This window comes from Erythrolamprus reginae, unplaced genomic scaffold (genome assembly GCF_031021105.1).
Source record: "Erythrolamprus reginae isolate rEryReg1 unplaced genomic scaffold, rEryReg1.hap1 H_34, whole genome shotgun sequence".
Lineage (NCBI taxonomy): Eukaryota > Metazoa > Chordata > Lepidosauria > Squamata > Dipsadidae > Erythrolamprus > Erythrolamprus reginae.
In genome coordinates, this window is record NW_027248489.1 from 34,656 (window position 1) to 58,545 (window position 23,890).

Genomic DNA, 23,890 nt, shown 5'->3' on the forward strand with positions numbered 1-23,890 from the left:
TAGCCCTTGACTTAAAACAGAGGAGTGGAGTGGAGAGGAGAATAGGGTATGGTAGAGCAGAGTAAAGTAGTTGGAAGGGACTTGGAGATCTTCTATCTAGTCCAGTGATGGCAAACCTATGGCATGGGTGCCACAGGTGGCATACAGAGCCATATCTGCTGGCATACCATCCATTGCCCTAGCTCAGCTCCAACATGCATGCGTGTGCCGGCCAGCTGATTTTTGGCTCACCCAGAGGTTCTGGTGGGACATTTTTGGCTTCCAGAGAACCTCCAGGAGGACAGAGAGGGCGTATTTACCCTCTGCCGGCTCCAGGGAAGATTTTGGAGCCCGGGAAGGGAGAAACACAAGCCTACTGGGCCCACCAGAAGTTGGGAAACAGACTGTTTCCGGCCTCTGGAGAGCCTCCGGGGGGCGAGGGAAGCTGTTTTTGCCCTTCCCAGGCATTGAATTATGGCTGTGGGCACTCACACATGTGCGACAGCGCACACCCACACTCTTCCTGCACCCGAGGTTCGCCATCACTGATCTAGTCCAACCCCCTCCTTAGGCAGGAAACCCTACAACACTTCAGACAAATGGCTATCCAACATCTTCTAAAAAACTTCCAGTGTTGGAGCATTCACAACTTCTGTAGGCAAGCTGTTCCATGGATTACAAAAATTCATTTAGTGACTGTTGAAAATTACAACGGCGCTGAAAAAAGGTAACACGATCATGTTTCACACTTATGACCGTTGCAGCATCACGTGATTAAAATTCGGACGCTTGGCACCTGGTTCATATTTACAACGGTCGCAATGTCCCAGGGTCACACAATCCCCTTTTGCGACATTCCATCAGTAGGGAAGTCAGATTCACTTAACAACTGTGTGACTAACTTAACAATGGTGGTGATTCACATAAGAGCCATGGGAAGTTGTAAAATGAGGCAGAATTCACTTAAGAATTGTCTCGCTTGGTAACAAAATTTTGGATACAACTGTGGTCATAGGTCTATATATAGGTAGGCTTCGGTGAGGCAGTGGTTAGAGTGCAGTACTGCAAGCTACTTCTGCTGATCACCGGCTGCCAGCCGTTTGGCAGATCGAATCTCAGTAGGCTCAAGGTTGACTCAGCCTTCCATCCTTCCGAGGTCGGTAAAATGAGGACCCAGATTGTTGGGGGCATGAGGCTTATTCTCTGCAAACCGCTTAGAGAGGGCTGTAAAGCACTGTGAAGCGGTACATAAGTTTAAAAAAGAAACTTAAAAATAAAATAAAAATTAATTCTAGATTTCTTCGTCTGAAATATATGTCTTTTTCTCCTTTGTTTCAGCTGCAGGATGCCTTGAAATGCCAGCACTGTAAAAAGCAGTTCAAGTCCAAAGCAGGACTGAATTATCACACGATGGCAGAACACGTGAACAAGGTAGGGGTCTTCTGCGTGTAGATCTCTGTACAACGTAGCTTGTGAATGTAGAGTAGAATAGAATAGAATATTAGTCCCTGAAATAGAAAAGTACGTGCAGTTATCTAATGTATGTGCTGCAATTGGAGACATTTGAGGTGAATATGAATGCATTGCCCTTATATAGTTCTTATCATCTGCATTTGCACCTCAACAGTTAACCCAAAGTAGGAAGAATGGGTTTGATGACTTGAAGAATTCCAATGGGTTTTTGTTGTTATTTGATTTCACTAATATTATTTAAGAAAATATTATCTTTGAGCTTCAAACATCACATTTTTGTGAACATCAATCTCAAGCAAAAACCAAAGAGTAGATTTGGGAGTGGGGGTAGAATAGAATAGAATAGAATTTTATTGGCCAAGTGTGATTGGACACATAAGGAATTTGTCTTGGTGCATATGCTCTCAGCGTACATAAAAGAAAAAGATACATTTGTCAAGAATCATGTGGTACAATACTTAATGATTGTCATTAGGGGTCAAATAAGCAACGAAGAAACAATCAATATTAATAAAAATCTTAGGATACAAGCAACAAGTTACAGTCATACAGTACTAAGTGGGAGGAAAAGTATGATAGGAATGATGAGAAAAAACTAGTAGAAATAGAAGTGCAGATTTAGAAAAAGGTCTGACAGTGTTGAGGGAATTATTTGTTTAGCAGAGTGATGGCGTTCAGGAAAAAACTGTTCTTGTGTCTAGTAGTCTTGGTTTGCAGGGCTCTGTAGCGACGTTTTGAGGGTAGGAGTTGAAGCAGTTTATGTCCAGGATGCGAAAGGTCAGTCAATATTTTCCCCACCCTCTTTTTGACTTGGGCAGTATCCAGGTCCTCAAGGGAAGGCAGGTTGGCAGTCTTTTGTTTTTTCTGCAGTTCTGTGCACATGCAGGAGATCCTTCTTGTACCATTTCAGACAAGCATTTTCATTATTATGTTTTTGTATTGATGTTACTGTTTTCTTGATGCTGCCAGTATATTTCCTATACCTTATAATAATGATGCTGCTCCGTGGAAACTATACTTGCTACAGAAAAACTATATACAGTGATCCCTTGAGTTTCGCTAAACGCTGTATCGCGATTTTTCCACCCGGAAGTAAAAACACCATCTGCGCATGCGCGCCCTTTTTTTTCTATGGCCACGCATGCGTAGATGGTGGAGTTTGCGTTCCCCGCCAGGCAGATCAGCTGCTGGGAGGTTTCCCTGGGTCTTCCCCCTCTTGCTGGCGGGAGGGCGAGCGGCGGGCATCAGCGAGGAGCCGGGGTTTCCCCTTTGCGTGGGCGGCCAGTAAGACCCCAGCGCCGCTTCCCAGCTGAGTCCTGAAGCCAAACGCGGAAGTTCGCCTTTGCCGTTTGGCTTCAGGACTCAGCTGGGAAGCGGCGCGAGCGAACGGCGTGGGCGGGCGGAGGGCGGGCGGGCGCGCGGGCAGGCAGGCGGCGGACAAGCGGTGGGCGGACAAGTGGCGGGCGCGGCAGCAGCGAGGAGCCGAAGATCGGTGTTTCCCCTTTGCGTGGGCGGCGGGGAAACCCCAATCTTCGGCTCCTCGCTGCTGTGGCGGAAGTAAAAACACCATCTGCGCATGCGCAGATGGTGTTTTTACTTCCACACCGCTACTTCGCGAAAAATTGATTATTGCGAGGGGTCCTGGAATGGAACCCTCGCGATAATCGGGGGACCACTGTACATTTTTGAAATGAGAACAAAAAATGATTCAGAAAAGTACAAGGTCATAGGTTTTTGTCTCCAGGCTCTTAATTACACTAGTCAACAGACACACAAAAATAATCAGCAAAAGTAATCTGTCTATTTTATGCTGATTCCAAAGATATGTTTAGTTTCGCTCTATCCCATAAAGTTTCTGATAGAGATGCATTTTCATTATTATGTTTTTGTATTGATGTTACTGTTTTCTTGATGCTGCCAGTATATTTCCTACACATTATAATAATGATGCTGCTCCGTGGAAACTATACCTACTATAGAAAAACTAAAGACATTTTTGAAATCAGAACGAAAAAGTGATTCAGAAAAGTACAAGGTCAACTGCGATGATTACAAAAAATATTTTTTTTGTAGACCTGTGTTATTTTAGTTGCTTTTTCTTGCACTTTCCCCCAAAGTCTTGGACTACCTGTAGCAGTTGAGGTGAGTGGGTAATTTTTTCCCCCTCCGATTCCCTTTTTTTTCTAGACTGCTCCTGTGGAAGCTGCTGTCCCTCTCGGTGAACTTGGGGATCGGGAAAGACTGAGGAAAGTGCTAAAACAGATGGGGAAACTCAAGTGTCCAAATGAGGTATTGAGTTTGCTATCTGCAAGAGTGTTTGCAACAAGGTCACAAGAATATTTGTAGCTCGGGGATGGATTGCGGGGTCCTTGGTGCTCTGTGATGTTGGTACTTTTCTTGCAGGCGTTTCATTACCCAACTAGATTAATATCATCAGTGTTAGAAGGGAGTGAGATTTGAGGAGGAGGAGGAGAAGTAATGTGACCTTGGAATTCTCATATCAAATGACCTAAGTGCCAAAGCCCACTGCAACAACATTGCCAAAAAGGTTTCAAGAGTTCTTAACCTAATCCTACGTAGCTTCTGCTCCAGGAATCTCACACTACTAACCAGAGCATTGGGGAAACCACAGGGAGGGTGGAGGCTCTGTTTCCTCCCAGGAGATTCCTAAAGAGGCCCCATGGAGGCTTCTCCCTGCCTTTTCCAGTCATTTTTCCTCCCAGGAGATTCCTAGAGAGGCCCCACGGAGGCTTCTCCCTGCCTTTTCTGTCCCTGTTTCGTCCCGGGAGATTCCTAGAGAGGCCCCACGGAGGCTTCTCCCTGCCTTTTCCAGTCATTTTTCCTCCCAGGAGATTCCTAGAGAGACCCCACGGAGGCTTCTCCCTGCCTTTTCTGTCCCTGTTTCGTCCCAGGAGATTCCTAGAGAGGCCTCACGGAGGCTTCTCCATGTCTTTTCTAGCCCTATTTCCTCCCAGGAGATTCCTAGAGAGGCCCCACAGAGGCTTCTCCCTGCCTTTTCTGTCCCTGTTTCGTCCCGGGAGATTCCTAGAGAGGCCCCACGGAGGCTTCTCCCTGCCTTTTCTGGCTCTGTTTCCTCCCAAGGGATTCCTAGAGAGACCCCACGGAGGCTTCTCCCTGCCTTTTCCAGTCATTTTTCCTCCCAGGAGATTCCTAGAGAGGCCCCATGGAGGCTTCTCCCTGCCTTTTCTGTCCCTGTTTCGTCCCGGGAGATTCCTAGAGAGGCCCCACGGAGGCTTCTCCCTGCCTTTTCTGGCTCTGTTTCCTCCCAAGGGATTCCTAGAGAGACCCCACGGAGGCTTCTCCCTGCCTTTTCCAGTCATTTTTCCTCCCAGGAGATTCCTAGAGAGACCCCACGGAGGCTTCTCCCTGCCTTTTCTGTCCCTGTTTCGTCCCAGGAGATTCCTAGAGAGGCCTCACGGAGGCTTCTCCCTGCCTTTTCCGGTTACAGTTTCGGAGGCTTAGGTTTGTAAGTGGAAAATGGTTCTTGAGAAGAGGCAGAAAAATCTTGATCACCCGGTTCTTATCTAGAAAAGTTTGTAAGTAGAGGCCTTCTTAGGTACCACTGTAATTGATGTTCTTACATATTTTATTTCTTATTGTCTTTTTTACACGGTGAGGGTGTGTTCCAGGCTTCCTTCCTTCCTTGCTGACCTCTGACCTGCGGCCCCTTCTTATTTCTCCTCAGGGCTGCGGGGCCACCTTCTCCAGCCTTATGGGGTACCAGTACCACCAGAAGCGATGCGGGAAGCAGCCCTCGGAGCTGGAGAAGCCGGTCTTCACCTGCCCCCACTGTGGGAAGACCTACAAGTCGAAAGCTGGGCATGACTACCACATCCGCTCCGAGCATCCGGTGACGGTGAGCCTCCCGCCTTGGTTTCCTTGTGACCGACATTGGGTTTGTGTTCGAAAGAGCTGCAATGGGGACTTTACATTTCATTGTTAAACGGTGTGATCTGTAGAGATGTAGAAATCACTCACAGAGACATGATTTCTTGAGGGAAGGTTTTGTTCAGGTTGGGAACATCTCTTTCTCTCTGGGATGAAGCTCTCTCTGATTCTCTGGACTAATTCTTTATTATTTATAACTGGTTCTCGTGTTTACAAATACAAAACATGATTGATTGATTGATTGATTGATTGATTGATTGATTGATTGATTGATTGAATGAATGAATTTCTATGTGGCCTATAATAAAGTTACAATAAAGTAGATTGAGCCGGGGTGGCACAGCAGGTAGAGTGCTGTACTGCAGGCCACTGAAGCTGACTCTAGATCTGTAGGTCAGCGGTTCAAATCTCATCACCGGCTCAACATTGACTCAGCCTTCCATCCTTCTGAGGTGGGTCAAATGAGGACCCAGATTGTGGGGGCAATAGGCTGGCTCTATTAAAAAGTGCTATTGCTAACATGTTGTAAGCCGCCCTGAGTCTAAGGAGAAGGGCGGAAGAAAGAAAGAGAGAAAGAAAGAAAGGAATGAATGTTCCAATTGTCAGAAAAATTCTCTTTATTTCTAGGTTAATTGTTGTGGTTAGCTCTGGCCCAGCTCCTGCCCCAAGGACTGTGGATGACTGAGGACTATCTGAAGTTCTTATTTAATTTAAAACATCAGAGTTGTTGGAAGGGACCTTGTAGGTCATCTAGTCCAACCCCCTGTTCAAGCAGGAGACCCCTAGACAAGGGGTTATGTCTTGTCTCTTCCTAAAAGCCTCCAGTGATGCAGCGCCCACAACTTCTGAAGGCATGGGTTAATTAGATTTAGTTTTAAATTAATTGGATATGGACAACTGTATTCTATTGTTTTCTTTTTATATGTTGTAAGCCGGCCTGAGTCCAATAAAAAAAAAGAAAGAAAGAAAGAAAGATCCAATTAAATTAAAATTACATAACTATCTTAAAATCCCTAGTTAAATTAAAATCAATTACATCCATTCGTACAGCAACCACACAATCATTCCCTGGCCAGGGGCTAAGGTCTAATCAGCCCAAGCCTGGTGACATAAATGAGCAATACGAATCTCCAGTGGGAGCTCATTCCAGAAGGACGGGACCCCAACAGAGAAGGCTCTTCCCCTAGGTCCTGCCAGACGACATTGTCTAGTTGACAGGACCTGGAGAAGGCCGACTCTGTGGGACCTGACCGCCCGCTGGGACTCATGCGGCTGGAGGCGGTCCTCTAAATATGGTCCGATGCCATGTAGAGCTTTATAGATCATAACCAACAGTTTGAATTGAGTCCGGAAACCAATTGGTAGCCAGTGCAGACCGCGGAGTGTTGGAGAGACATGGGCAGGCCTGGGCAGACCCATGACCACAAAAGGTCAAAGTTAACTCTTAGTTAGGATGGGAATGATTAATTTGTTACATAAAGCAAGCAACCATAATCCCATCATCAGGATGGCTAAAGTAGTTTAGTTTAGTTTAGTTTTATTGGATTTATATGCCGCCCCTCTCCAAAAACTTGGGGCGGCTAACAACAATCATAAACAATGTACAATAAAATCCAATACTAAAAGCAAATTAAAACCCCTTAATATATCAAAACCTAACATACATACAAGCATACCATATATACAGTTTATACAAGTAAACAGAAGAGCAGAAGGATTTCAATTACCTAAAGTCAATAGAAGCCTAAACAATTATTTCCTTAAACTAATCAAAAAGGGATGAGTTGTTTCAGCACGTAGGTCCTTAATCCAAACAGTACTGGTTTAACCTTTACTCTTGGAGTAACCTTTATCCTAGATACAAACTTCCAGCAGACGTGGTAGGTAAATCCACAGTCACTGAATTTAAACATGCCTGGGATAAACATAGATCCATCGTAAGATAAAATACAGGAAATAGTATAAGGGCAGACTAGATGGACCATGAGGTCTTTTTCTGCCGTCAGTCTTCTATGTTTCTATGTTTCTATGATACATAGAGAGTATAATTTTTATAGACTTAAATAATTCAGAATAAAGAAATGCTTTATTGGAAGATAGGTTTGCCTGTTATTGCAATAATTGCTAATAACCTACAGTGGTGGTTATGTGAGACATCGCGTGGCCTGATTTTATGACCTTAATTGTCAAGTGAATCATAGTCGGTAAGTGAATCCTGTGGTTGTTGGGTGCAAGAATCCTTGTATCCCAGAATCAAAAATCTGAATTGTACAATATTTGCCTGGAGTGGTTTCCTACCTAGGCAAGGGGTTAGACTAGAAGACCTCCAAGGTCCCTTCCGACTCTGTTCTTCTTGTTGTTGTTATTGTTATTTTATTCACAAAAAACAGTAACACACAGCAAACAGGATTGATATGCTGGATTTCGTATCACAATATCACAAGTCGAACACTCCCCAAGCGTCTAGGACTGTGTGATGTATTTTTGTATGATGCGCACAGATCCCAAGTACGATGGCCTTTTGCAACTGACAGATGGTGATTTTGTCAATGTTTATTGTTTTCTAATCGTTGTAATTTGAGGACTACCTGTACTTAGTATAGAACTCCAAGGTGTGTGTGTGTGTGTGTGTGTGTGTGTCTTCTACAGCAGTGTTTCCCAACCTGGGCAAATTGAAGATATCTGGACTTCAACTCCCAGAATTCCCCAGCCAGCATTCCCTGGCTGGGGAATTCTGGGAGTTTAAGTCCAAATGTCTTCAAGTTGCCCAGGTTGGGAAACATTATTCTACAGCAATTAGTATGCAGAGCTGCCTCTCTCTCTCTCTCTCTCTCTCTCACACACACACACACACACACACGCACAAATACACCTCACACACTTCCTCTCTCTCTCATGCACACCCACACCCACACTCTCTCTCTCACACACATACACACTCCTGTCAACCTGTCTGTCTCTCTCACACACACACATCTCACAGCCCCCTCTCACAAATACACAAACATACCTCACACACACCCTCTCTCTCTCTAACACACACACACACCTCTCAACCTGTCTGTCTCTCTCACACACACTTCTCTCTCTTTCTCACACACACATACACCTCTCTCTCACACGCACACACACACACCTGCCAGCTTTTACTTTTGCCTATCTCTAGCAGGCTTTCCTATTTTCTTTTCCAAGAGACTTGCAAGCAAACACAACTATTTCTTTGCAACAATGCTTTCAAGATAGGCAGAGACATCTAGGTGATGTTAGGATAGTTTTCCAAATCTGGAAACTCACTGATGAGTTAAAGGGAGTTAAAGAGAGATATGTGAGGATTGAAGGCCACATAGCTAGAAATCTCTAGGATTGGGCAGTCTACAAGTTCCCTCTTCTCCTTTGAAAGTTCTGAGGTAAAAAAGCAATCAAAAGACCTCAATGGCCACCATTTCTTAATTCTTTTTCCTTCCTCCCTCCCTCCCTCTTCTTCTCCTTCACCTTCTGTCTCCATCTGCCTTCCTACCCCTCCTTCCCTTCCACCTGCTTCTTTTCTTCCTCCTCCTCCACCTTTCACTTCTTCTCCATTTCCTTCTTCTCTCTGTCTTCATCTCTCTCTCTTGTCTCCATCCCCTCTTTTACTTCCTTCCCTCCTTCCTTCCTTCCCTCTTCATTCTCCCTTTTCCTTCTCACCTGTTTCCATTTCCTTCCTTCCCTCCTTCCTTCCTTCTCTCCCTCCCCCGTTTATTTTTCCTTCTCCTTATCTGTCTCCATTTCCTTCCCTCCCTCCTTTCTTCTCTCCTTTCCCCCTTTGTTTTCCCTTTTTCTTCTCCTTCTCTGCTTCCATTTCCTTCCTTCCTTCCTTCTCTCCCTCCCCCGTTTATTTTTCCTTCTCCTTATCTGTCTCCATTTCCCTCCCTCCCTCCTTCCTTCCCCCCTCCTTTCTTCTCTCCTTTCCCCCTTTGTTTTCCCTTTTTCTCCTCCTTATCTGCTTCCATTTCCTTCCTTCCTTCTCTCCCTCCCCCCTTTATTTTTCCTTCTCCTTATCTGTTTCCATTTCCTTCCCTCCCTCCTCCTTTCTTCTCTCCTTTCCCCCTTTGTTTTCCCTTTTTCTTCTCCTTATCTGCTTCCATTTCCTTCCTTCCTTCTCTCCCTCCCCCTCATTCTCCCTTTTCTTTCTTTTATCTGTTTCCATTTCCTTCCTTCCTTCCTTCTCTCCCCCCCTTCATTCTCCCTTTTCCTTCTTATCTGTTTCAATTTCCTTCCTTCCTTCCTTCTTCCCCCCCCCCGTTCATTCTCCCTTTTACTTTTACTTATCTGTTTCAATTTCCTTCCTTCTTTCCTTCCTTCCCTCCTCCTTTCATTCTCCCTTTTTCTTCTCCTTGTCTGTGTCTCCATTTCCTCTCTACCGCCATTCCCTCCCTCCCCTCTTCATTCTCCCTTTCTTCCTTCCTCTCCTCCTCCCCTCCTTCCTCTCTTTCCCTTCTCTTCCTCCCTTCCAGCATCTGCCTTCATTCATCACAGACCGCTTTTCTCTCCTCAGCCCCCAGAGCAGCCGGAGCTGAAACCCGAACCCAGCACCGTGGAAGATTTTGAGAGAACCCCTAGTGGCCGCATCCGGCGCACCTCCGCCCAAGTTGCCGTCTTCCACTTGCAGGAAATAGCCGAGGACGAGCTGGCCAAGGACTGGACCAAGCGGCGGATGAAGGACGATCTGGTCCCTGAAACAAAGCAAGTGAGCGACTGGGCTGCCTGGAAGTTCCTCAAGGATGGCGGAGGGCGGGACTTGGGGAACCAGAGAATCGGGGTCTTCGGGGGCTGAAGAGAATTGTTGCATGCTTTCTATTTATCTGTATTTATATTATTATTATTATTATTATTATTATTATTATTATTACTATTATTATTAATTAGATTTGTATGCCGCCCCTGTCTGAAGACTCGGGGCAGCTCACAACAGTAATAAAAACAATATAGCAGTGGAACAAATCTAATATTAAAAAACATATAAAACCCTATCATTATTTAAAAAACCAAACAGCACATTCATACCAAACATAAAACAAAGTATAAAAAGGCCTGGGGGAAAGATCTCTCAACTCCCCCATGCCTGGCGGTATAAATGAGTCTTGAGTAGTTTATGAAAGACAAGGAGGGTGGGGGCAGTTCTAATCTCCGGGGGGAGTTGGTTCCAGAGGGCCGGGGCCACCGCAGAGAAGGTTCTTCCCCTGGGGCCCGCCAGACGACATTGTTTAGTCGACGGGACCCGGAGAATGCCAACTCAGTGGGACCTTATCGGTCGCTGGGATTCGTGCGGCAGAAGGCGGTCCCGGAGATATTCTGGCCCAATGCCATGAAAGGCTTTATAGGTCATAACCAACACTTTGAATTGTGACCGGAAACCGATCGGCAACCAATGCAGACTGTGGAGTGTTGATGTAACATGGGCATATTTAGGGAAGCCCATGATTGCTCTCGCAGCTGCATTCTGCATGATCTGAAGTTTCCAAACATAATGTGAGCTGTGGATCGAGGAGGACGCCCAAGTTGCGAACCCTCTCTGAGGGGGTCAGTAATTCCCCCCCCCCCCAGGGTGATGGACGGACAGATGGAATTGTCCTTGGGAGGCAAAAGCCACAGCCACTCCATCTTATCCGGGTTGAGTTTGAGTCTGTTGACACCCATCCAGACCCCAACATCCTCCAGGCACCGGCACATCACTTCCACTGCTTCGTTGACTGGACATGGGGTGGAGATGTAAAGTCGGGTATCATCTGCATATTGATGATACCTCACCCCATGCCCTTGGATGATCTCACTCAGAGGTTTCATGTAGATATTGAATAGCAGGGGGGAGAGGACCGACCCCTGAGGCACCCCACAAGGGAGAGACCTAGAGGTCGACCACTGACCCCCCACTAACACCGACTGCGACCGACTGGAGAGGTATGAGGAGAACCACTGAAGAACAGTGCCTCTCACTCCCAGCCCCTCCAGCCGGCGCAGAAGGATACCATGGTCGATGATATTGAAAGCCGCTGAGAGGTCAAGAAGCACCAGGACAGAGGATAAACCCCTGTCCCGGGCCCGCCAGAGATCATCCATCAACGTGACGAAAGCAGTTTCCGTGCTGTAGCCGGGCCTGAAACCCGACTGCTGATGGCCTAGATCAGAGGTCCCCAATCTTTTTTTGCACCAGGGACCGGCTTTAAGCTAGACCAGTTTTCTATGGCCTGGGGGGGGGGCGCTTTGGTCATATGGGGGGGGGGGTTATGGAGGGGTGGAGCTTAGTGACGCAGCCCTCCACACTTCTCCACAGGGCGGGGAGAATCAGGAGGCTCCTTTGGCGGCTGGGGGCTGCCTGGCTTTGTGATTTTGGCTGGGGGGGGAGTTAGGAAGGTCCTACTTCTCCCCCCCCAGCCAAAAACTCAAAGCCTATCTGCTGGATACGGGCGATGAGTGGGACAGAGCGGCGCGGAAGCCTCTTGCAGCAGCTGCCACAGCCACCGGCTTCGGCACCGCTCGTCCCGCTCATCGCCCGTATCCAGCAGATAGGCTTTGAGTTTTGGGCTGGGGGGGGAGAAGTAGGACCTTCCTAACTCCCCCCCCAGCCAAAATCACAAAGCCAGGCAGCCCCCAGCCGCCAAAGGAGCCTCCTGATTCTCCCCGCCCTGCCCGACACCCCACCCTGTCCTGCATAATGTCCTCTGCCGGGAGGGCAGCGGCGCCGCAGACCGGCTGGAAAACCCCAACGGCCCGGTCCCGGTCCGCGGACCGGCGGTTGGGGACCTCTGCCCTAGATAATCACATACGTGCATCCCCTCAGGAGATTTTGCTTCCTGGATATTAGCTACTGTTGTTTCCACGCACCTGTGAATTGCATTCTGACTGTTGTGACTGCTGAATGTTGGCAGCTAAACTACACCCGGCCTGGACTTCCCAAGTTGAACCCGCAGCTTCTGGAGGCCTGGAAGAATGAAGTCAAAGAAAAAGGACACATCAATTGCCCAAATGACGTGAGTACTCGGTGGTTTACTTTGACAGTCTCAAAATGGGTGAACTGTGCGGTCAGGCGGAAGGCAAGTAGAATGCTTGGCTGCATAGCTAGAGGTATAACAAGGAGGAAGAGGGAGATTGTGATCCCACTGTATAGAGCGCTGGTGAGACCCCATTTGGAATACTGTGTTCAGTTCTGGAGACCTCACCTACAAAAAGAGATTGACAAAATTGAACGGGTCCAAAGACGGGCTACAAGAATGGTGGAAGGTCTTAAGCATAAAACTTACCAGGAAAGATTCAATGAACTGAATCTGTAGAGTCTGGAGGACAGAAGGGAAAGGGGGGACATGATCAAAACATTTAAATATGTGAAAAGGTTAAATAAGGTTCAGGAGGGAAGTGTTTTTAATAGAACAAGAACAAGAGGGCACAATCGGAGGTTAGTTGGGGAAAAGATCAGAAGCAACGTGAGAACATATTATTTGACTGAAAGAGTCGTAGATGCTTGGAACAAACTTCCAGCAGACATGGTTGGTAAATCCACAGGCACAGAATTTAAACATTCCTGGGCTAAACATACATCATCATCATCATCATCATCATTATTATTATTTATTAGATTTGTATGCTGCCCCTCTCCGAAGACTCATGCTAAGATAAAACACAAGAAATAGTATAAGGGCCGTCTTTTGTTGCCATCAATCTTCTATGTTTCTATGTTTATGGCCAGACGACCTCGATTCTAGTTTTCATTGGTTTGGGGGTGGGAACTGAGAAAGATTTGAGTCTAACCACAGAGGTCCGTGATGGTGAACCTATGGCACGTGTGCCACGGGTGGCACATGGAGCCATAGCTGAGGGCACGTGAGGCGTTGCCCTATGTCAGCTCCAGCACGCATGTACACGCTAGCCAGCAGATTTTCAGCCTTGGGGAAAGCCGTTTAGCCCTCCGGAGTTCAAAAAACCACCCAACTGGCAAACCAGAAGTTCAGAAAAACAGACTGTTCTTCACATTCTGGAGGCTTCCCTAAAGGCTCTGGAGTGCAAAAACCAGCACAATAGGCAAACCAGAAGTCTGTTTTTCCGAACTTCCAGTTTGCCCGTTTGGCCATTTTTTTCACCGTTCCAGGTTTCAATGAGGCCTGTGTGCATGCGGGGGAAAGCGCACATTTGTGTGCACGCATGTGTGGAGGGAGGGAATGGGTGTGGGCATTTGTATCTGTGTTAGCAACCGCACACCAGTGAAGGGCTCCATGTATTTTTCCCTACCGGTATGGGAACCTGCGGCCAGGGCACGCCCCCCTGACATGTGTGCACATGCCCTGTACATGATTTGGCTTTTGCGCAAGCACCAGAAGTGATATCTCATGCAAGGATGCTCACCCGGGCTCGATTTCTGCAATTTTTGTCCTGTTCTGCATGCGCAGAAGCAAAAAGAGGGCAAAACTGGTTGAAATCTCGCCTGCGCAAGCGTCCTCATGTGAGATTTTTGGGGGGCGCATGCGAAATCTGGCATGGAGGTGAGTGTACATGTGTCGGGCGCTCACGCTGCTGGGCCAGCCTCTGGAACCCATCAAAAACAACTAACGGATCGCCAATCCCATCCGTATCGGGTGGGGCACATCACTGATGCACGCACACTCTTTTGGCACACAATCCAAAAAAGGTTCACCGTCACTGGCATAGGTGGTCCTCAACTACAGTTGAGCCCCAAATGTTGCTAAGTGAGATAGTTGCTAAGTGAGACAGTTGTTACATGAGACATTTGCTAAGTGAGACAGTTGCTAAGTGAGACAGTTGTTATGTGAGACAGTTGCTAAGTGAGACAGTTGTTACGTGAGACAGTTGTTACGTGAGACAGTTGCTAAGTGAGACAGTTGCTAAGTGAGACAGTTGTTACGTGAGACAGTTGCTAAGTGAGACAGTTGTTAAGTGAGACAGTTGCTAAGTGAGACAGTTGTTACGTGAGACTGTTGCTAAGTGAGACAGTTAAGTGAGACAGTTGCTAAGTGAGGCAGTTGCTAAGTGAGACAGTTGTTACATGAGACAGTTGCTACATGAGACAGTTGCTAAGTGAGAGTTGCTAAGTGAGAGTTGCTAAGTGAGACAGTTGCTAAGCTGGAAAGTTGTTAAGTGAGACAGTTGCTAAGTGAGTTTTGCCCCAATCGCTACAGTTGTTAAGTTAGTTACACGGTGAATTAAGTGAATGTGACTTCCCCATTGACTTTACTTGTCACAAAAAGGGATCACATGATCCCCCCAGGATCACTGCTGCCGTCATAACTATGAACCTGTTGGCCAAGCGTCTGAATTTTGCAGCATGCTGAAAGGGTCGTAATTATGAAAAACAGCCCTAAGTCATTTTCTCCCCACTGCTGTTGTAACTTCAAAAAAATTGGGTTATGAAATATCTGCAAGAACGGCCACCCTCAGCAGCAAGGATCCCACAGTCCTCATCCTGCACCCCTTCCTCCTCCTCGCCCCAAAGCTCACTCCTTCTAGCCTGATGATGTTACCTAGTTGGGTCATGAAATATCTGCAGGAAAACCATTGAGCTCAGAGAGCACCAAGGACCCCATAGTCCTCTTCCTCCTACACTCTGTAACTCCACTCTCTTCTAGCAGTGATGATGTTACGTAGTTTGGTAATGGACCCCACAGGCTCCTCCTCCTCCTCTCTGCAAATCTCACTCCTTCTAGCACTGATTATATTAACTAGTTGGGTTGTGAAACATCTGCAGGAAACCCACCAAAAAGCACCAAGGACCCCATAGTCCTCTTCTTCCTCCACTCTGTAACTTCACTCTCTTCTAGCAGTGATGATGTTACAGAGTTTGGTAATGGGACCCCACAGGCTCCCCCTCCTCCTCTCTGCAAATCTCACTCATTCTAGCACTGATGATATTAACCAGTTGGCTCATGAAACATCTGTAGGAAAACCGCCCAGCTCAAAGAGCACCAAGGAGCCCACAAGTCAACCCCCGAGCTATAAATATTCTCCTTTATCAGTACCTTTGGGAAGGTTGATTGCAGCTTGTAGGAGGGATGCTTAGGGGGCGTGAGGGGGAGAGGCAGGTTCCCCACTCATCCTCTCTCTGTTCCCTTCCAGTGCTGTGCAGCCATTTACTGCAGTGTGTCCGGCTTAAAAGCCCATCTGGCCAACTGTAACAAGGTAATGGAAACTCCATAGTCAGCCTCTCTGTATTTGAATTTTCGATTTCTTTGTTGGCATGCAGAGGTTGGCCTGCCAAATCCTCTGCAGACTGCAGGCTATGATATTTGCTAAAGTAAATACTATTTTATACATTTTAATGTGTCTGGTTTGTACGACTAAACAATTATTCATAATCACTGACTACCTGCTAGATATCTGCTAGAATTCCACATTTCCTGTGCGTATGTGTATCCTTTATACTCAGGGATCACTCTGCATACTCCTTAACAGTGAAAAACTGTCACTTTTTTCAGTGCCGTTGTAACTTCGAACGGTCAGTAAATGAATTGTTGTAAATTGAGGACTACCTGCACCTTGCAGTGTGTAAAAACCAAAGTTAGCAACTCACTTGAGCAACTGGCTGCGAGTGGAGAATTTATCTCTGACTTCAGGCAATAAAAAATTGCATGGTTCCCTTCCCTGCAGCCTGAACTGGCATTTGATACAGTGATCTTAAAAGAAAAGAAGAAACAGAATAACAAAATAAGGGGAAGGGAACTTGGAGATCTTCTAGTCCAACCCTCTGCTTAAGCAAGAAACCCTACTGAACCATTTCAGACAAATCCAGTCTCTTCTTCAAAACCTCCAGTGTTGGAGCACCCACAACTTCTGGTGGCAGGTTGTTCCACTGTCAGGAAATATCTCTTTAGTTTCTAGGTTCTGCCAAAATTAACACGGCTGGTCTTTGGTTTACAGGGAGGCCATTTGGTGGGCAAATATCGTTGTCTTCTGTGTCAGAAGGAGTTTAGCTCAGAAAGTGGGGTCAAATACCACATCATCAAGACACACTCAGAGGTAAGTGTCGTCTTTCTGGGACTCGCTTGTTTCTGCAAAGTTACTTCGAGCGGTTAAAGCACCAGGCTAGACAGTGGGGGATCACGAATTCCAGTCCTGCCTTAGTCATAAAAGGCAGCTGAGTGATGGCAAATCTACGGCACGCGTACCACAAGTGGCATGTGGAGCCATATCGTTGGGCACGCAAGCTCAGATCTGGTGCACACTCGCGCAGCTGATTTTCGGGCCTTCTGGGCCCACTGGGAGTCAGAAAATAGCCTGCTTTCAGCCTCCAGAGGGGTGAGGAAGGGCCGTTTTTTGCTCTCGCCAAACTCCAGAGCCTTTCTGGGACCCTGGGGAGGGTGAAAACAGCCTCCCCTCCTCCGGAAGCCCTCCGGAGGCCAAAAATGGCCCATTTCAAGAAAGGCTCCGAAGCCTGAGGAGAGAAAAAAAACAGAACCTCCAGTCCAACTGGAACGTATCTGGCCTATAGAGAATCTCCAGAGGGGTGGGGAAGGCCATTGTCGCCCTCCCCAGGCATGTGCATAAGCAAAAATTCACAGAAAATCACCAAAATCTCACTCGTGAGCAACTTCACGCAAGATTTCGTTTGCTGCACCTGCGCAGAAACAAAATCTGATGTGGGGGCACACGTGCGTGCATCGGGGATGCGCAGTTGCACATCACCACAAAAGCTAGCTAAAATGTTTCAGAATTTGTCGATGAACTGTTGGAAATGCAGCGAGTCACCAGGCTCATTTTATCATATGTGTTGGACTTGTCTGGAAGTACGTAAATTTTGGAGGCGAATTCAACATTGGATTCAGAGGACTTTAAGAAAGACTATTGAACTTAAACCGGAGATATATACCTTCTGGGTATTTTACCAGATAATTTTGATAAAGAAGAGACATATAATTGCAGCAGCTAGGATCGTATATGCACAAAGTTGGAAATTGAATAGGATACCAATGGAAAAGGAAGTTTTGAAAAAATTATGGATTGTGCAGAGATGAGTAGATTGATGGTTGAAACCTAAAGATAAACAAGACTCGGATTATAATAAAATTTGGGGGAAGTTTTATGATTGGATAGAAAACTAAGAGATACTTATTACTACTACTACTTCTACTACTACTACTACTACTACTATTATTATTATTATTATTATTATTATTATTATTATTATTATTAATTAGACTTGTATGCCGCCCTTCTTCGAAGACTCGGGGAGGCTCACAGAATACAGTACAAAAAAACCATATGTATACAAACCTAATTAGTTAAAACTATAAACTAAGATCCCATTACATTAAAAAGCAGTAAGTTAACACAGTCACATTCACACATAATATTTAATGGTCAGAGAAGGGGAGTATGTATTAGTAATGGGTTAATTTTGGGAAAAATTGATACATGGGAATTTGATTTAAATTTGGCGAATGCACAGTTCCGTGTGCATCCCGAAAATCGCTACAGGAACATAACACCTGACATTCGGGTTGCGGCCCATCACTGGTACCTGTCTTTCTTTTGCTCCCCGAAACACAGAACTGGTTCCACACCTCGACCGATTCTTCCAAGAAAAAGAAATGTAAAGAAGATGGGATGCCCAGCAACGAAGAACGAAAGACTAGCCCCGATGGCAAGAAACGAGGCCGGAAGCCGAAGGAGAGGCCTTCCGAATTTTTCCCGAAAGGCACAGAGAGCATCCTGGGAAATATTAACCATAAGAAAGCCACCGCGCCGTGGGCCGTGGCAAACTGCATCCTGGATGAAAAAGATAGAGGTAACAAACCTTTCCACGGCCAGAAATTCGGGGCGAATCAAATGCCAGAAAAATAAGCCGAGAGGTCAGGAAAAAAAATAATTAATAATAAACCCTCTTTGAAGATTAGTTTACAGGGTGATGGGTGAGCAGGATGCTCTTTTATTGGCTGATCCGCTCCTTCTTTCCTTTTTAATGAAAAAAAAAACCCACTAAAGTGACAAACCACTTTAAGGCACGGAAGCAAACATTTGGGCTTCATTTTCGGAGACGGACTCAACCTTCCAGCGCGATTCTTCCATCCGAAACCCCCGCCTGGATTGTATATAAAAGCCAAGCCTTGCCTGGGCAGTCCACGTCCACGGATCGGTTGGGTACCACGGGGAAAGGCGGGTGTCTGTTGCGGTTTCTTTGAAAGAGACGCCGCAGGAGCAGGAAAGAGCCAAGTGCAATAGGGAAACCAAGTTAAGCGTTTTCTTCCTTCCTTCCTCTGTTTTTTGTGGATTGCTTTTCTAGTAGCAGTCTTGTGTTTAGGAAAAAAAACCCAAAACAGAGCATGTTTTGGGAGTCCCGCGAACGAAAAAACGAATTTTGTGATTGTGGTTGCAAACCCAGCTTACCTTTTTTTATAATTTTGATAGGAAATGTGTTTTAAAACAAAAAAAAGTACCTGAGATTGTTTGACAATGAACTGTTGGGGTGCGTGGCTGGGTTGGGTTTATAATGAGGATGGTGATGAAATATCCTTATTTTGAATTTTTGTTTGTTTGCTTTTTATGGTCCAACCAGAGATAAACCAAGAGACTGATGGCCCTGCTTGTAATTTGGATAACAAAAACTGGAAAAATTGAAAAAGTTTAGGGTTTAGAAATCTAATAACAGAGAGAGGAATTTTTGGGGAAAGGAGATATTTGGGGAAGTTTTCTTAAAAAGAAGAAAGTTTAATTGTGGAAAACTTAGGGCCTTTCCGTGAAACTCTTTACTTTTTTAGGTCTGCTTTGAAAAGCAGATATTTGTGTGTGGGGGGGGGGGATTCTGGGAGTTGAAGTCCAGATACCTTCAAGTGGCCAAGGTTCGGAAACACTGATCTAACGAATGAATGAATGAATTTCTTATTTTGTTTTCCCATAGTGCAGAAGTGTCCAACCTTACTAATTTTAAGATTTCTGGACTTCAACGCTCAGAATTCTGGGAATTGATGTCCACAGGACTTAAAAGTTGCTGAATTTGGACACAACCCCCTCCCGCTTGCTTGGAGTGGAGTTTATTATAAGTTGCTGAGATGTATGTTACATTAATGCAATGCCCTGGTTCCTCACCGTCTATTAATGCCTAGCCATTTAATTCAAAGCCAAGGGATGGGTGAATTTACACATTTGGCCCTTTCTCTACAGTTTTCATGTGTGTAAATCTCTCTGGTCCTTTAAAGCCGAGATTCCCCCACCCCCTTCGAGTTTGCACTAAAATTGGTATGCACTTGAGTGGACTTTTCTCCAAACATAAACTTTTCGCATTTCTTCTTAGCATCCTCCGTTGTTGCAGTTATGCCAAGTGCGTCTTTTGTACATTATTTCAGGAATGCTGTTGTTATTGTGTAGTCTTCTCCCTTAAAAAAAAAAAGAAAAAATAACAACAACGAACTGTTTGGCAAAGTTTGAGAACGTGTGACTTTCAAATGAGAATAAAATTTCACTCCTCGTATTTATTCCAAATTAGCAAAGGGAGCATTTAAATGCCCTGTCTATAATTCGATCTACCTTTCAAATATACCATTGTCGGTGCACACTTATCTGACTCCAAAATATAGACATAGGAATTTCTAGGGGAGAAAAAATAGCTGGCTGGCATTTCTCAAAAAAACTTGCTCTCTGCTATATATTTTTTTCCCTAAAGCATTAAATTACCTGCAAGTCACAAAGTAGCAGGAGTCTTATACAGTGCTCAAAAAAAATAAAGGGAACACTCAAAGAACACATCCTAGATCTGAATGAATGAAATATTCTCATTGAATGCTTTGTTCTGTACAAAGTTGAATGTGCACCAACAGCAGGTGAAATTGATTGTCAATCAGAGTTGCTTCCTAGGTGGACAGTTTGATTTCACAGAAGTTTGATTTACTTGGAGTTATATTGTCTTGCTTAAGTGTCCCCTTTATTTATTTTTTTAGCAGTATATATTTGAGCTGGATAAAATGAAATATTTTTTTCTCTGGGCAAAACCACAAGCTAGACTATAAAATACTGGTAATCCTCGGTTAACTACAGATAGTCCTCGATTTACAACCACAATAGAGTCAAACATTTATCTTGTTAAGCGAGACATTTGTTAAATGAGCTTTGTCCTGTTTCTTGCCACAGTGGTTAACACAGAGGTCTTCAAACTTGGCAACTAGTCATCTGGTTAGGGAGTTGCAGGATTTCCTGCTTGAGCAGGGGGTTGGACTTGATGACCTGCAGGGTCCCTTTCAACTCAAATAAATAAATAAATAAATAAACAAATAAACAAACAAACTTTGAGACTTGTGGACTTCAACTCCCAGAATTCCACAAGACCTAAAGTTGCAACGTTTGGGGACCCTGAGTTAAGCGAATCACTGCAGTTGGTAAGTTAGTAAGGTGGTCGTTAAGTGAATCTGTCTTCCCTATTGATTTGGCTTGCCAGAAGGTCGCAAAACAGGTTTGCGTGGCCACAGCTGCGGTCAGAAGTATGAGTCAGTTGCCAGCCATCTGAATTTTGATCACGTGATCGTGGGGATGCTACAACTGTCATTAAGTGAATCAAAAGCTGACCATAGGAGCTCAGGAAACTTCCAACCGTCATAAACATTAAATATTTGTTAAACATCCATATTTTGATCACGTCACCATGGGGGAAGGGAGGCTGCAACGGTCGTAAGTGTGAAAAACGGTCATGAACCACTTTTTCCGTGCCGCTGTAGCTTTGAACGGTCACTCAATGAACCGTTGTAAGTCGAGGACTACCTGTCACAAGGGCAGTTGCATTACTAAACAACACAGTTATGAAGGGCGACAACAACTGTTTCAGTTGCCGTTGTTAAGTGAATCCCACATAGTCACAGGTTGCCACGGTTACCTGATCTCCATTTTCTGACTTCCTTCCGGCTTCCCCATTGACTTTGCAAGGCGCTGTGATGTCATCATTACGCGCCGGTTGCCCAAATGCTTGACTCACGTTCACGACAAACCGTGGAGAGTCCTTCTTCAGTGCCGTTGTAATGTCAAGTGGTCATTGAAAGGCAGTTGTTAACCGAGGACTGAACCAAGCATTCCAATTGGGACACGCCAAATCACTTCCGTTCTGGATAATTTGCTGCATCAAATCAACCATTTTTCAATGATTTCTTTTTTTTTTAATCTAGTTTTTGAATTGCTCTTCTTTTTCCTCTTCTCAACCCTGGTATCCTGCCCAGAGTCTACGGAGAGGGGCGGCATACAAATTTAATAAATAATAATAATAATCTTTATTGGGCAGGATCTAAAGCTAACTAAAAAAATGTACACCAGCCAGTGCTGGGAACTTTGGCTCCTATAAAAATAAATATATGAGGAAATTTAAAAAAAACTGGGGAGAAAACCAGAATGTTTTGCAACTCTTTGCAAAACCATTCCTGTCCCTATATGCAATAGCATTTAGACTTGTATACCGCTTCACAGTGCTTTCCAGCCCTCTCTAAAACGGTTTACAGAGTCAGCCTTTTCCCCCAAAACAATCTGGGTCCTCATTTTACCGACCTTGGAAAGATGGAAGGCTGAGTCAACTATGAGCTGGTCAGGATCGAACTGCCGACAGTGGGCAGAATTAGCCTGCAGTACTGCATTCTAACCACTGCACCACCATGGCTCTTAGTTCTATAGGCACTTAACGTTTCCACTGTGTGATCCTCCATGTGCAGAGTATGGTGGCATCATTCACCCTAGTAAGGGCTTTACAATCATTTTGGTGTGTGCCCTACACCAGAGGTCTCCAACCTTGGGCAACTTTTAAGACTTGTGGACTTCAACTCCCAGAATTGCTTAGCCAGCAAATTCTGGGAGCTGAATTCCACAAGTCTTAAAGTTGCCAAGGTCGGAGGCCCCTGCCCTACACAACTCAGGGCTATACAGTGCTTGGATTCAATCTTCAAGGAGGGTTTTAAGATGAGCTAGAATGCAAATATAGCATTGGTCATTTGGAGACTGGAGGCTAAAACATGAAGATTGCAGAATAGAAACATAGAAGACTGACGGCAGAAAAAGACCTCATGGTCCATCTAGTCTGCCCTTATACTATTTCCTGTATTTTATCTTAGGTTGGATATGTGTTTATCCCAGGCATGTTTAAATTCAGTTACTGTGGATTTACCAACCACGTCTGCTGGAAGTTTGTTCCAAGGATCTACTACTCTTTCATAGTTTTAATTAAATGAAAAACTACCTGCCAGCAGTCTTCCAATATCTGAGGGGCTGCCACAAAAAAGTGGGGGGTCAACTTATTCTCCAAAGCACTTTGAAAGCAGGATAAGAAGTAATGGATGGAAACTAACCAAGGAGAGAGCCTACCGTATTTTTCGGAGTATAAGATGCACATTTTTCCTCCCTAAATGGCTGAAAATTTGGGTGCGTCTTATACTCTGTATGCATCTTTTTGCAAAGGTGTTTTCTTTTTCACCCTTAATGAGGTCCTAACAATCTTCCCAGCTCTTACCTTGCAGGTTTTCTTCATTGTTTCTCTCTTGGAAGAATGTTTTTCCAGCCCTAACAAGGTGCTAATGATGTTCCCAGCTCTTACCGGCTTGCAGGCTCTTTTACTGTTACTCCCTCCGAATAAGGTTTTTGTAAGCCCTAACCAGGGGATAGCTGAAGCTGACCAGACTAAAGATGCTAGCCAGATGAATACCTAGTAGACAGACTTCCCCCCCCCCCCTCTATTTTCCTCCCCTAAAATTAAGGTGCTTCTTATACTATGAAAAATAGGGAACCTAGAACTAAATTTCCTGACAGAATAATTAACAAGCGGAACAATTTGCCTCCAGAACTTGTGGCTGCTCCAACACTGGATATGTTTGGAGATTGGACACATACCTTATTTGTCTGCGATTGTTTTGCTTTTCTGCTTGAGAAAGGGGTTGGACTAGAAGACCTACAAAGTCCCTCCCAAATTCTTGTTATTCTGTTATTTTGTCTCCTGCACTTGAAAGCAGCTGCATCTATTCCTTGCTTGGGGCAGCAACTAACCTAAGAAAAGAAGCAGCTGATTTAAAGGGTTGGAACGGATGCTACATTTTCACTCCCATCTCATGAACCCTGAAGCACTTTTTTTTTTTTGAACCCAAGAACAGTTGCCTACCAACAACCAAAGGCAAATTCTGGACAGCTCTTAGCAAGAGGTTGTGGCATGCCTTGACTTCTTCTGCCAAAAGCTATTGAAGGAATATAGGCCTCCCAGTCTGGTCATTCAATGAAAAAGTTTGTGCTGTCAATAATCGTTTGGAGTTTGGCAATATACAGTGATACCTCGTCTTACAAACCCCTCGTCATACAAACTTTTCAAGATACAAACCCGGGGTTTAAGGTTTTTTTGCCTCTTCTTACAAACTATTTTCACCTTACAAACCCAAGCCGCTGCCACTGGGATGCCCTGCCTCTGGACTTCTGTTGCCAGCAAACCACCCATTTTTGTGCTGCTGGGATTCCCCTGAGGCTCCCCTCCATTGGAAACACCACCCCTGGACTTCTGTGTTTTTGCGATGCTGTAGGGGAATCCCAGCGGCGAAAAAACTGGTGC

At 45.2% G+C, this 23,890-nt stretch overlaps 1 protein-coding gene across 1 annotated transcript in view; it reads left to right on the plus strand.

Moving 5' to 3' along the window:
* LOC139155623 (zinc finger protein 512B-like) overlaps nt 1-19,670 on the plus strand; it is a 40,651-nt gene extending 20,981 nt beyond the window's left edge. The window contains exons 9-16 of the mRNA XM_070730826.1: nt 1,318-1,410; nt 3,640-3,741; nt 5,159-5,329; nt 9,896-10,087; nt 12,267-12,368; nt 15,460-15,522; nt 16,261-16,359; nt 17,890-19,670. Coding sequence (XP_070586927.1) covers nt 1,318-1,410; nt 3,640-3,741; nt 5,159-5,329; nt 9,896-10,087; nt 12,267-12,368; nt 15,460-15,522; nt 16,261-16,359; nt 17,890-18,183 — 1,116 coding nt within the window. The 3' untranslated portion in view covers nt 18,184-19,670. The remainder of the gene's footprint in view (nt 1-1,317; nt 1,411-3,639; nt 3,742-5,158; nt 5,330-9,895; nt 10,088-12,266; nt 12,369-15,459; nt 15,523-16,260; nt 16,360-17,889) is intronic.
* The last annotated feature ends 4,220 nt before the right edge of the window (nt 19,671-23,890 follow it).